The sequence below is a fragment of the Nuphar pumila genome, chromosome 4, assembly GCF_984573655.1.
Source record: "Nuphar pumila chromosome 4, dmNupPumi1.hap1.1, whole genome shotgun sequence".
NCBI classification, from domain to species: Eukaryota; Viridiplantae; Streptophyta; class Magnoliopsida; order Nymphaeales; family Nymphaeaceae; genus Nuphar; species Nuphar pumila.
Window position 1 is genome coordinate 26,865,313 of NC_143252.1, and position 14,108 is coordinate 26,879,420.

The following is a 14,108-nucleotide window of genomic DNA, read 5'->3' on the forward strand; positions in this document are numbered from 1 at the left end:
CATAGCATAGGCATATCTTTGGCCTCCATGTAAATAAAGGACTTGTCAAAGTTTCATAAATTGAAACAGAGGGATAGCAATACATGTGCTGCCTAACATAGCCATGCCCATGATATGATCACATGCTCACATGGTGACCACCACCATAAACACAATGATGATGTACAAATTTTTTTAGATACCCAAGATACCCCTTCAATAATTTCTGCACATACCCTGGTTCGTGGGCAAAAAACATTTCCCCTCTAGGCATCTACTGCAATATCCTTCAAATTCAAGAGAATTTCGGTATGACAACCCATGAGGTCAACTGGTGCATGCTGCTGATGCCCATACCATAAAATTCCTCATTTCACCTTCGGACTTCTAGAACCGTCGTCTTGCTACATAAAAATAAGCATATGAATGACCATAAATAGCCAAACGCTTACTTGAAACGCACCAAGAGAGAGAGAGAGAGAGAGAGAGAGAGAGTGAGAGAGAGAGAGCAATGGCGACGGAGGCAGTAGCGCCGGTGGAGGTATGTGTAAAGGCGGCAACCGGAGCACCAGACGTCTTGGGAGACTGTAAGTCTCTCTCTCTCTCTCTCACCAGCTCTGTTTATCACAATTCACAGAGTGCTTGTTGGCGCACATGTTTCCTCTCTCTCTAACGAGACTGGAAATGACCAACAGGTCCTTTCTGCCAGAGGGTGCTGCTCACAATGGAGGAGAAGGGCGTCCCATACGAGTTGAAACTGGTCGACCTCTCCAACAAGCCAGATTGGTACTCTTTCTCTTTGCTTGAAATGGAATTGGGTGGCGGGAAACTCCCATATTCTTCCATCCTCCTTTCTGACCCTTTCTCTCTCCCCACAAATTTGGTTTTCAGGTTTTTGGAGATCAACCCGGAAGGGAAGGTGCCGGTGCTGAAGTTTGAAGATAAATGGGTGCCGGACTCCGACGTGATCACGCAGATTCTTGAAGAGAAATTCCCGAATCCGCCGCTTGCGCCTCCGACGGAGGTCGCCTCTGTGTACGAGTCCTTCGCCAAGCTTGATATATTCTCCTATTCGTGTATATAAGTGTTTTTGGTTGATGTTTTTATCAAGTCTTTTGCATTCGGCACATATGATCGTTGCAGAAATATGGGAAGAATACATCTATTTGACTCTTGAAGTTGTGGTTATAGATCAAATTATTTGTTTAACGTCTGGGTTGCAAAGAAATTCTTTTTTCTTTCTGAAAACGGGGATATTGTTATGTTGGTATTGCAGAGGGTCTAAGATATTCCTCCCTTTCATCAAGTTTTTGAAAAGTAAGGACCCAAATGATGGCACGGAGCAGGCGCTGTTGGATGAACTTCGTGCGCTAAATGAGCATCTCAAAGAGCATGTACGATTTCTGTTTTTTCGCATGATGACTTGCATTCGACTATAAGCATATGTTTAATAGCTATATTTCTCTCTGTGGTTCATCATCTGTGTAGCAGAACGTTGAAGTCTATGATATTAACTGATTTTAGTGCATTAGTGTGATCCATGGTGCTACGCATGCTACTTTATTCTATTAGACTTTTCCTAATTTTATTCTTTTTTAATGAAAATGGTACGTTACATTCTTATTGAAGTGGCTGCAGATTTGTGTTTTGTGTGTGTTTTGGTTTGGATATTATCATCCTTGAGATCAATTCTTATAGTTTTAGATGCCGTTTAGTACCCCTTTTGTGGTTATTGCTTGTTACATTTCAAATGATTTCTTGAATTGGCACCCATATTGTTGGATTTCTTGGGTTTGGTGTTCCATGAAATCCATTTCATCCTTGACAATTTTAGTTAATTTCAGCAGCTTGAACATGGCTGGTTGACTTGATAGACCATCCCTTATTGGATTATCTTATTTGTTCTGATCTGGGAATTTTTTGGGTCCTTTTTATACTTGAAAATGCCAATATATATTATGCAATTATAGTTGTGTTTTCCTTTCTGTTGTTTTCTGCAATGTAATTTAGTCCGAAGCATTCATTGAGAAAATGCAATTCCACGTTCAAACTCAACCAGGTTGATGTTGGCATCACATTCCACTATAAAAAATGATTGACAAATGTCTAATACAATGTTCCCTATAAGATCAATATCTTCAAAATGGCCAAAAACTGGACTTGCAAACTGTTTCTAGAGAAGCACTGTCACCTGCTTAAACTGGCCTTCAAAATCTGGACTGCTGCTTCAAGAACCTCTAGACTTACCAACAGAAAGTATATGCTTTATATATGTCCAATGCTTTTGAATAATGAAATCTTACATCCATAGTTCGATGCATTCTCACTTGGAAAAGTTATTAGAAAAGCCATAACAAAGTGACTTGATGTAATGGTGTCATAGATGATAACTGCCGCTGAAGTTTGTGGACTTGTTAGTTCATAGATGGTCTTGTCACCATAAAGAATGGGGCAATACTGATCATAGAATTCGGGAAAATTGAGGAAGAGTTAGGTCCAAGGTTCTTGTTTGATTGTGATATTCCCTGCTTCTTCTTGCGTATGCATTAGGTTTTGCTCTCCTAATCTTCAGTTGATGGAAATGAAGCATTGGAAGCTATTGACAGAAGATTGGAGCTCTAGGAAACAAAAGAAAAGAAAGGGTTAGTTGTGCCAATTGTCATCACAATTGTATCTCAAGGAAAAAGTTTTCATATAGCCAGCTGCTGTTTGTTTGTGTTATGCTAAAGCGGAACTCATATATATATATATATATACCTGGCCCAATCTTAAAATGCATAAATGCTTGACTGAAATTATGGGTTAATGAGAGAATAGCAAGTTACCATGCAACTAATTCTTAATTAGTGCAACTAATTAGGTAAATAGTAATAATTAACAAATAGCAAATTCCCATGCAACTAATTAGGCAAATAATATTAGTTATCCAAGTTACTATGTAATAGTTAATTTAAAAAAATTATATTATTAAAAAATTAATAAATAACTCAGGTCCATCGGGCCAGCTTGGTAGCCCGCGGTCCAGGCCGTGCCCGGCCCACATATATAACGGGCCGGGTTTTGGCCTTGTACCTAATGGGCCCAGGCCTAAAATCATGGCCCAAACCTGGCCCATGGCGAGCCGGATCGGCTTGGCCCATCGGGCTGCCGTGGTTGCCCACCCCTATTTTTGGCTATTTGTCTGGGAAGAAGGGAAAGAAATGGAGGAAAGAATGGATGCTGATGTAGACATGGGCGATGATCCTTGTGTGGTGGTATACTTGGTGGGGCATAAACAGTAGAATGTTTGAAGAAAGGAATGAGCACCTCATTGTTGTTCTTCAAGAACTCGGTCCTCTATTTCTCTCGTTGCTAGGGACAAATGGACTTGACAGTAGCTGGATTTGCTTGGTAGAATAGGAGTTTGTGTTTTTCTTCTTTTTTGTTATTATTTTCCTTTTTGCACTCAGTTTTGGTGACCCTTTTCACTTCTATTATTAAAAGATTCATTTCCTCTTAAAAAGAATTATCCACAATAAAAAAATATGAGTTGGTTATGAACTAAATCAGGCAAATAATTAGAGGAAATAATAAAATTCAAAAGAAGCTATCGGGCATATTCAACATTAAGTTTCAGATGTTACTGGTGAAGTGTGGCAAGTATAACATTTCAATGAACCAGACATAAGGGAATGTGGCTAACACAATGAATCTCAGATGATAATTACACAGCTGATTTCTTTCATTTTTTCCATTGAAGAGTTTCTAATGTTGTTTCTGTGATTAGTACTGAGATTAGTTTCCAGTGTGCTTCAAGCCCATGTGGGTGCTTATTCTTGAGAAGGACAGGTGGGTGAGTTCTAATATTTTGTAAATCTTGAAGGTTGGAGATATTTATTATCATGATTTGGTGTTTCATATGCTAACTTGATTTTTAATGATGCTATTTTTGGCTGGCCTCACATCCATCATCCATGTCACGCAGACACTTTATTTAGCATGTGTATCCTGTGTCGACACGACACGACACTTGGACGCTTCATGGACACAGTCAAACTAGCTTTATACATAGTCAACATTGTGTCATTAACTTTGTCTATTTCCTTTTATGATCTTATATACTTATTTTGTATTTACCTGAGTTCTTTTTCTTTTAAAATTTGTCATCAATTATATCACATTCCAGTTTCAACCTAGTTACATTGTTTGGTGTTTCTATGTATAGTGATTTAAGTTTGTATACTCATACATACATCTATGTGTGTTCGGTCGTGTCCCCGTATCCTAATTTTTGAAAATTATCGTACGAAACATATCCACATCGTGTTCCGTTCCCGCATCCATATCCATGTGATGTAGCCCCACACCTTGCCTGTACTTTGGGTTATTTTGTTTATGTCTGTGCTTACATTTCATGCATTATGTATTTCACTCATGTTTCAAATTCCTTAACATTTGTTTATTCATTTGAAGCCATTTAACTTGCATTGTTGGCAGGGCCCATATGTTAATGGTGAAACTGTTTGTGCTGTTGACTTGAACCTTGCACCTAAGCTTTATCATTTGGAAGTTGCTCTCGGCCACTTCAAAAACTGGACCATCCCAGAGGAATTCGCCTATGTTCATAATTACATCAAGGTAATCATTTGTGATATTTTCTCCATGCTAAATTCTAATTGATGTATCTGGCTAGTCAAACATTTAGTTTTACCCAGATTACTTTGAGCCTTTTGCTTGATGATTGATATTAAACAGGCCTTTTCTTATTGTTAATTTTGATGGTTAAATTCATTTACAGATATTATACACTAGAAATCTTTTAGTTAGCCACATCATACTAATGGAATGAACAAAAGAAGGATCATACCCTGTAAACTAGCCATGAAATAATAAAGATGGGGATTTTTCCTTCAAAGAAGATATTGTTAGTTTTGGATCATGGATCCGACCCACACCACATTCCAAGGATCCATCTTGGGATGCGTGGGCGGTGGCATGTTTGTAATTTATTTTTATTTCTTGTGTAATGTCATACCCTTTACAACACTTATAAATAATAAGTAAAAGAGGGAAAACCCTATTTGCCGCCGACTTCTCTCTTCTATCTCCTCTCTTCTCTTCGCTCTCTTTACCTCACCTTTAACACTTGCAGGTCGATATTTCTGACATGGTATCAAAGCACATGCGCGTAAATCAATCATCTAGAAGACCTATAAGGACCAACACGTGCGTCAAAAGGACGTAGGCTTTATTTCTGTCTTGTTTCCCTTAATCAGATTTCTTTATTTCTCATTTTCTTAATCTGATTTCACGTCATTCTAGTTTCCCTTTTTGATTCTTCCCATTCTCAATATTTCTGGTACGCACGTCTTAACATCTTGTTTCAGTCTGTCGAGTTTTTGTTTTTCTCCCCCAAAATATTTCTGATTCTTTCTTTTATTTCTGGTTCGCACGTTACTATTCATCTGTGTAACGTGTGCGCTGATATTGTTTTCAGCACACAACATTGCTGTTTCCTTTTCTCTGTGTAACGTGTGTGCTGATATCATTTTTAGCACACAACAACATTGCTGTTTCCTTTTCTCTGTGTAACGTGTGTGCTGATATTATTTTCAGCACACAACAACATTGCTGTTTATTTTTCTCTGTGTAACGTGTGTGCTGATATTATTTTCAGCACACAGCAATTGCTGTTTTCTCTTCAATACACTGTTAGAACAGTTTGGCTTCTCATTATTCATATAATCCATGGATTCCAAGTTGAACCCTAGTTTTCTTACTCACCTCATGACCCACAAGTTATCTCATGATAACTACTTTGGAAATGTCGGATTGTGCCTTTTATTCGCAGTCATGGTCTTTATGGGCATCTAGATGGGCGATTACCCGCTCCACCTACACATATCATGCAAGAAATAACAGGTGAAGATGGGAAGGTGAGTCAACTTCGAACCACCAATCCTGCTTATGACATATGGGTACAACGAGATCAGACATTAGTTGCTTACATAACTTTCACACTTTCTGATCGTGTTTTACAAACTATTTCTGATGATCAATCTGCTGCCGAGTTGTGGAATGGACTAGCTCATTCCTTTTCTCAAGTTTCCGAATCTCGGGCTTTGCAACTCAAGTGGCAATTCCAATCCATGCGAAAAGGAAACAAATCTATTGCAAAGTTCATGGGGGATGTCAGGGTTATTACAGATCAGTTAGCTGCCATTGGAAGTCCTGTATCAGATAAGGACATGGTACAACAGGTATTAGGTAGCCTTGGACCTGAATATCGCATGTTTTGTCGCAAGTAAATTTTCTCACTTGACTCCTTACACTGGAAATGGCACTATAGTCATAGGAGATGGATCTCACCACCCCATCTCTCACACTGGAAATGTCTCCCTTTCTTTGTCTGAATCTCAATTACCCTTGTCAAGTGTCTTACTCACACCTACTATTCAAAAGAATATTCTATCTGTGTTTAAATTAGTTGATGAAACAAATTCTTCCGTTGAATTTACTCCTTCTGTTTATCTTAAGGATCTTCACACCAAGAAGACGCTCGCTAAAGGTGAACGGTGCGGGAACATGTACGTCTTTGAAGAATCTCATGTGCCTTTGAAGACGTTGTCTTCCGTAGCCGTGGCTTCTTCAGCTCCTTCCTTTCCAACATTTTTGAGTCGATCCACAGATCATAGTTCTTCATCTAGAGTCTTGAAACTTAATAAGCCAGACTTATGGCATCTTCGTTTGGGTCATTGTAGTCAAGTTTTTCTTGACAAGTTGTCTGCTAAAGGTCTAATACCCGCAGTTAGTTTAGAGTCAAAATGTCCAAGTTATCATTTATGCAAAAGTCATGTACTTCCTTTTCATAGTATCAATAAAAGAGCAACAAAGCCTTTTGAGATTATATGCTCAGATGTTTGGGGTCCTGCGCCCATTGCCTCTTTTTCTGGATCTCGATACTATGTACTCTTTCTTGATTCTTACACTCGATTTAGTTGGATTTACTTAATGAAAAACAAACATGAAGTTTTCAAGTTGTTCAAACAGTTCCATGCACTAGTCCAAAACCAATTCAATACCAATGTTGCATATTTTCAGTGTGATGGGGGGAGAATGCATATCCCATGATTTTAGTGAATATTTGAAGGAGCATGGCATTACACGTAACATTTCTTGCCCTCATACCCCTCAACAAAATGGAGTAGCTGAGAGAAAACACATGCATATTGTTGAGACAGCCTTGAGCATGATGCACACTGTGGGTATTCCCTTCTTTCTTTGGACCGAAGCTTTCTATACAACTGTTTATGTTATCAACAGGTTGCCCATGACCATCCTTGAAGATCATTCTCCGTATTTTGTTCTTTATAACTGTCATCCATCATATGAAGAACTACATCCTTTTGGTTGTGTATGTTATGTTCACATTGATCATTCATTGAGAAATAAGTTTCAAGACAGAACTGTACAGTGCAAGTTTCTTGGGTATGCAGATGACTATAAGGGATACAGGTGTTATGATCTTCATACAGGCAAAATTCGGGTATCTAGAAATGTTGTTTTTGATGATGAAAATTTTGACACTCTGGGTTCGTCTTCCACAGATACACAGGACAGTTATGATCCTTGGCTCAGTGACTCACTTTTATATGACTCGTTGCCTTATGTGGATTCATCTTTATTGACAGACAATGAACCCTATACTTCCGATGTGGAATCGCATATGGAAGACATTCCTCCTACAGCAACATCCTCACGTTTTTCTGGTCTTGTTTATTCTCGTAGAGCTCATCCAGTCAATGATGAGACTCTTCTACGACGTTCCACTCGGATTAGACATCCTATAGATCGCTGGGTAAGTTATAACAATTTCTCTTTGGATTTTCAAACATTTCTAACCCGAGTGTCCAAAGAAACAGAACCTTCCTCTTTTCATGAGGCTGTACATTCCCGTGCCTGGGTAGAGGCGATGAATGAGGAAATGGAAGCATTACATGAATGCAATACATGGGAAATTGTACCAAGGCCAGATAACAAGAATGCTGTAGGATCCAAATGGGTGTACAAGATCAAGCATAAACCGAATGGCAGTGTTGAGCACTATAAGGCTCGTCTGGTCGCACGAGGCTTCACACAGCAGTATGGGCAGGACTACGATGAAACGTTCAGCCCAGTAGTAAAATTGGGCACCGTCAGGATTATCATTGCATTGGCGTTACAACATGGATGGTCACTCAGTCAACTTGATGTCAAAAATGCTTTTCTACATGGTGAACTAAAAGAAGAAGTTTACATAGAGCAACCACCTGGTTATAGTATGCATGATTCATCCAATTGTGTATGTAAACTTCGATGCTCTCTTTATGGCTTGAAACAAGCTTCTCGATCTTGGTTTGAGAGTTTTTCCATGGAGATCCAGCATCATGAGTTCACTAAAAGTGTTCTAGATCATTCATTGTTCATATTCAAAAGTGATTCAGCTACTGTTTGGGTGCTTATATATGTTGCTGACATCATGATTATCGGGAATGATGAGGTTCACATATCTTGGGTTAAGTCTATGCTGATGGCTAAATTCAAGATGAAAGACTTGGGTCCCTTGCGATATTTTTTGGGTGTGGAAGTTGATAGTCGACATGAGACTATTACATTGAGCCAACATAAGTACACCATTGATATTTTACTTGCTACAGGGATGGAGAATTGTAAACCAATTAGCACACCTTGCCTTCTAAATCATAAGCTAAGTGCTAAAGAAGGCACTACTTATCATGATCCTACTTTGTATCGTCGAGTTGTAGGGATGTTACAATACTTAACATTCACTGGACCTGACATAGCATACTCTGTCAATCAGGCTTCACAGTTTATGCATGCTCCTACAGATGTACATATGGAAGGAGTAAAAAGGATCCTTCGGTATTTAAAGGGTACGATTGGAGATGGCTTGATGTACACCAAGGACAGATTATATGTCAGGGCATCGACTATTCACCTACACAGACGCGGACTGGGCTGGTGATCCTGACGAGTGCAGATCAGTTTCGGGGTATTGCATTCTTATCGGCAATAATATTGTAACATGGAGTAGCAAGAAGCAAAAGGCAGTGGCGCGATCTAGTACTGAAGCAGAATATCGTGCAATGGCAGCAGGAACAACCGATGTTACATGGGTGAGACATCTACTGCAAGAATTACAAGAACCGATCTCGTCTTCTATGCTTCTTTGCGATAATCAGAGTGCTATTAATATTGCCTTAAATCCCATCCTTCATTGTCGCACGAAGCATATCGAGATCGATCAACACTTTGTTAGGAAAAAGGTGGAAGAAAAAGAAATTGAACCTGCATATGTTCGGTCAGATATGCAAGTTGCTGACATCTTTACCAAGGGATTATCCACTCATCAATTTTGGGCACTCAAAGACAAGTTGAGCATGATCAAAGACCATACTCAACTTGAGGGAGGCTGTTAGTTTTGGATCATGGATCCGACCCGCACCACATTCCAAGGATCCATCTTGGGATGCGTGGGCATGTTTGTAATTTATTTTTATTTCTTGTGTAATGTCATACCCTGTACAACACTTATAAATAATAAGTAAAAGAGGGAAAACCCTATTTGCCGCCGACTTCTCTCTTCTATCTCCTCTCTTCTCTTTTCTCTCTCCTCTCTCTTTACCTCACCTTTAACACTTGCAGGTCGATATTTCTGACAGATATTGCAGTTCCTTATATCTGTTCAGACATCTGAGAATCTGGATTACACTGTTCTCTGTTCCTGTTGCAGTAGTTCACAAATCAGAATCTCCAGTCACTACTTTCTGAGGTTCTGCTTTGTATAGATAATCTGTTTACCGACATTGCTATGCAGATCACGTGATTTACTGACTATTTACCTTAATTATCCTTTTTTGCCTCTCTTCCTAATATAACTTGTTCAGGCATCATTGAAAGCATCAATTTCTCAGGTTTCTGAGGAAAAGAAGCTCAATAGAACCAAGTGCTTGCGAACTTGATAAAGTGGTGGATAGTTGAGAGAGTTGACTATTACCTGAGAAAGTGAGTCACAGGTTTAACCCCGTGGCTGGCTTTTTCAGGGATGGCACTTTCACACTTTCTCAGTTGAGTACCTGAGACGGTTGGATAGGTGCCCTTGAAGAAATATTGTCAGCTTCTTTCTGAACTATGTTGGCTGAGTTTTGCAATTCTTTTGTAGGAATTTGGTCATTTAACTTGTTCCATCCTTTTGGAAGAGATTTTTTTTGCATCTACTCTCTTTACCTGTATTAGGATTACATTGCTTATGTGATGACATTTTGTAAAAGTTTTCTTCATGTACTCATAGTGCGTAGTTGATGTGGTTGTAATGATCCTACGGGGTATGTAAATAATGTACTTGTTGCATAATGCTCCTAAAAATTGTATTGGTATAGTGAAAGGACAAGCTGCCAATATTGCTTTCTCATCTTCATAAGAATCTAGGTTATCTATGTGCAGCTAAGCTAGCCAGCACTTTGTTTGACTGCATATACAGCTGAGCACCTACCTTACCTGTGATAACACACACACCCTAACCTTTCCAGTCCCTAGCCCGGTGGTCGCAAGAAGACCTCAGTAACAAGGAAATATAGGGCATTTTGCCCTCTTTGTCTTGGATCCACCATTGGGCCTGATCCCATTGCTGTTCAAGGGTTGCCCAGGCCGGAAACAATCAGGCTTTTTCTATAAGGGTGTTGATTCATTTAGGTTCAAAAGAAATTACAAATGCCTATGTATAGCTCAAAATAACAAGGAGAAAAGGATAGACATGCCCATGAATCTAAGAAATATATAAGTAAATTATGGAATAGCACCTGGCTCATCACCTATTTAAAAGTGATTACATTTAACCACAGTTTTTTTTTAAAACACCTCAAATGTGAGAATTATTCTTTTGTTCTTCATTGATAAAATAGCTATTCCATGTTACTTTTGCTAATAAAAGAGATTGTAAGTGCATTTTTGACATTTTGTTTGACTTAGCCACGGTCAACTGTATAATAGACTAGACGTGCCGTTTTTGCAAAGTGAAAATTGCTTGGGCAGTTAAATGAAATAATAAAAAAGTTAGGCAGGATGGGTAACAAGTTGGGTGGTTTTGTAATTTATGCCAAGAGGTAACAAATACTTGGTGAAAATAATAAGTCGTCCTTATGCATAATGAATGAACAACTACTTGTATACTCCACCTGTATACACCTCTTGTAAATTCATAGTGAGATACTTGAAGAAACTTCTAGAAGATGTTCGCCTGTGTGTGTGTGTGGGCGGGTGGATAAGAAATTGTAGCACTTACTGGGAAGTGTTCCTGACAAAATGGTAATCCATTTTGTTATGCCTAGGCAATTACAGGAAATGTACCTTGCATCTTGGTTATTATATGTTCTGGAGTTCGCAAAGTGCAAATAAACCCATTGCCTCTCACAACCATAGATGTTACATAATTTCAAATACTGAAGATGAGTGGAAAATGTCTTTACATTCTGATGAACAACTGCCACATAGTGGTTTCAATTTGCTGGAATTGATCTGTTGCATGAACTGTATGACTGATAACCAAGTATGTAAGTTGTGAGTTCCAGACCTAGCTGTCTATCTTGCACTTGGAACAGAACATGGCAAAAATATCACTGTTTTTAGTATTCAGTGATCTAGGAGTATCAGCAGTCCTATAATTAGAAACACATTCTCACTGAACATGTACCTCTCAAGACATATCTTACTGTTCTGCACCTTTCAAGAACCATTTGCAGCAACAGCCTTCTTTCTGGTAAAAAAATGTAATAGTCCTCACACATAATCACATTTTCTGAGGGGTAGAAACTAGAAACTCATTAGCTGTGGGCGTATCTCGGACAGTACGTCTAAAGGACAATATAAATGCAAGCAAAAAATGATTGGTTTTGGGATTGAGAAGACATTAGAAACAAACTTGTGTACCTAAGATTGGGGAGAGTATATGAAACAGAAGTCTAGGTCATTGTCCAAGATCTATACCAGTCTCAAGGCCTAGTATATAGTTGAAGCTGATTGTCCCTACGCTGTTGTGCTATCTGTAAAAGAACTGCGTACAAGTATGGGCAAGTATGACGATTATACTCTACAGCTACAAGGGATAGGTAATGGAACTGTGGAAGCTCTGAAGGAAATTCAAGTAGAAAGTACATCAGTGTTAAGATTCATGTGGATTTAGTTGGCAAGATGGACTTTTAAAAGGGGAATGCTCGAAACATGTCACATGCGTTACTTCTGTATTCTAGGAGATTGGGAAAGTCGAGTGTATGTGGATCCTTGAATCCACAGAAAGTTGGATTATAAGAATCTTGTGTTCATTTAACATCTTAATTGGCCCTAGAATTTCAATATTTCGAAGAATCCTTGATTGTCATTATGACCCCTTGTGTCTGAATATAGTTGACAAAACTGTTACAGGTTGGATCTACATCTTCTCGAACATAAAAATATGACTCAAACTGGATCTGGTCTTTGTGGGTATCAAACCCAGTAGATATGGACATTTAATTTGTCACAAATTTCTTTGGTTTTTTGATGATGTCATTATTTGGCTGTGATTTACCAAAAGAAAGAAATCCTGAAACCTTGATAATTGCAGATAACAGAGATAGAACTTCATGCTGATTTTCGTCATTATAACATTGTGAACTCGTCCTCATATTGACCGGGATCATTGTAAAAGTAAATATAGGGATACCTGATTGCTCTATGTTTTGTCTCTTTCCTTTTGTCTTGAAAATCTGCCAAATCAGTCCTGAGATTTTGTTGAGAAAATAATTTTTTTTTGAAATCTCCCAAGATATCACTTGCTGATAGATCCTTGAAAACTACACTTGTGATTGCAGATTCCTTAAATATAAGGGTACCTCGTATGTTTTATCCTTTTCCTTTTAGCGTAGAAATCTGCCAAAACCGTCCTGAGATATTGTTGAGAAACAAAAGTTTTGAATCCTCCCAAGATACTGACAAGTCCTTGAGATTGATATGCTCACACCTTGCTTGTACATCTTGTCACTTGTGGGAATGCAAATCAAACCATAAAACCAAGCGAGCTGGATGGACCACCTGGTACTGTTTCAAACAGAGCCAGTTTCTTGAAACTGGCAAATGTGAATCAGAACCATAGTTGAAATGCCAAAGTCACTAAACCAGGTAGGTGCTTCAGGTCTCACTCTGATGCAAGATGCATCAAATGACTCACTGTTTAAGCATTGCTGATGTTAGTGGACATCAATCTGGCCTTTAAAAGATGATTGATGAAAATGAGCGGTCACTTTTGCCCTGCACTAAACCTTAATGGTCACCAAATGCGCTCTTTACTTAGCTGTTGTCATTCATTTTTTCTGCTCAATTGGTTTTCAGCTTCTCTTCTCTCGGGAACCATTCCAGAAGACAAAAGCTGCAAAGGAACACGTCGTGGCAGGATGGGCGCCCAAGGTTAATGCTTGAGGGACACGATCAATGTCTTCTACCTGCTAGATAGAGTTTAAATGATGTGTGCTTGTTGGACACTTGTTCTCAATTTGCGTGAATTGTTATCGTTGTGTAGCCTGCCCTGCATGAACTTTATATTTATAATAACTCATGTTTAGATACCTCTCTCTCTCTCTCTCACACACACACACACACACACACACACAAAAGCATGCAGACAAAAATGTTCCTGACATGGTTAACTTCAACTAACGAAGAGCGCCACTGAAATTCACGTGGAGAAATGTACTGTCAAAAAGACTACCTGCAAAGTAACGCAGGTATAACCCAAAAATCAAGTGTTCCTGATTTCTTATTGCCAATTTGTAAAACTGAGGGCTACTTGGAGAGATAATGAAAGATGAAGTTTTCTATGGAGAAAAACGTTCACTATTTTTGCATGTGGCAGTATTCAGTCACTGTTTTTTTTTTGAGGGAACTGAAAGTTTGTATTAAAGAAATGGTGATGAGAAATCACCCAACATCTTACAAAGCCAAAGGGAGAAAAAATGGAGATTAAACAGTCTAGTCCTACGCCCGATGATACGATTAAGTCCCTTGAAATATTTGAGTTTGATCCATGAGGCCTCTTGTCAGGCCACTTTAAACTGATGCAA

At 38.8% G+C, this 14,108-nt stretch overlaps 1 protein-coding gene across 1 annotated transcript; it reads left to right on the plus strand.

Moving 5' to 3' along the window:
- Window positions 1-422: 422 nt before the first annotated feature.
- LOC149839724 (putative glutathione S-transferase DHAR1, cytosolic) lies at window positions 423-13,613 on the plus strand. Its single transcript, XM_090004209.1, has 6 exons — window positions 423-566; window positions 675-765; window positions 871-1,014; window positions 1,256-1,373; window positions 4,456-4,596; window positions 13,381-13,613. The coding sequence occupies exons 1-6, from the start codon at window positions 491-493 to the stop codon at window positions 13,465-13,467; spliced, it is 657 nt and encodes a 218-aa protein (XP_089860335.1). The 5' UTR covers window positions 423-490; the 3' UTR covers window positions 13,468-13,613.
- Window positions 13,614-14,108: the final 495 nt, after the last annotated feature.

Excerpts from the sequence above, each read along its gene's own strand:
- LOC149839724 (XM_090004209.1), top strand. The coding sequence starts at position 491 with ATGGCGACGGAGGCAGTAGCGCCGGTGGAGGTATGTGTAAAGGCGGCA. Across the intron at positions 1,374-4,455 it reads ATGAGCATCTCAAAGAGCAT|GGCCCATATGTTAATGGTGA; the intron begins GTACGATTTCTG and ends CATTGTTGGCAG. Across the intron at positions 4,597-13,380 it reads ATGTTCATAATTACATCAAG|CTTCTCTTCTCTCGGGAACC; the intron begins GTAATCATTTGT and ends ATTGGTTTTCAG.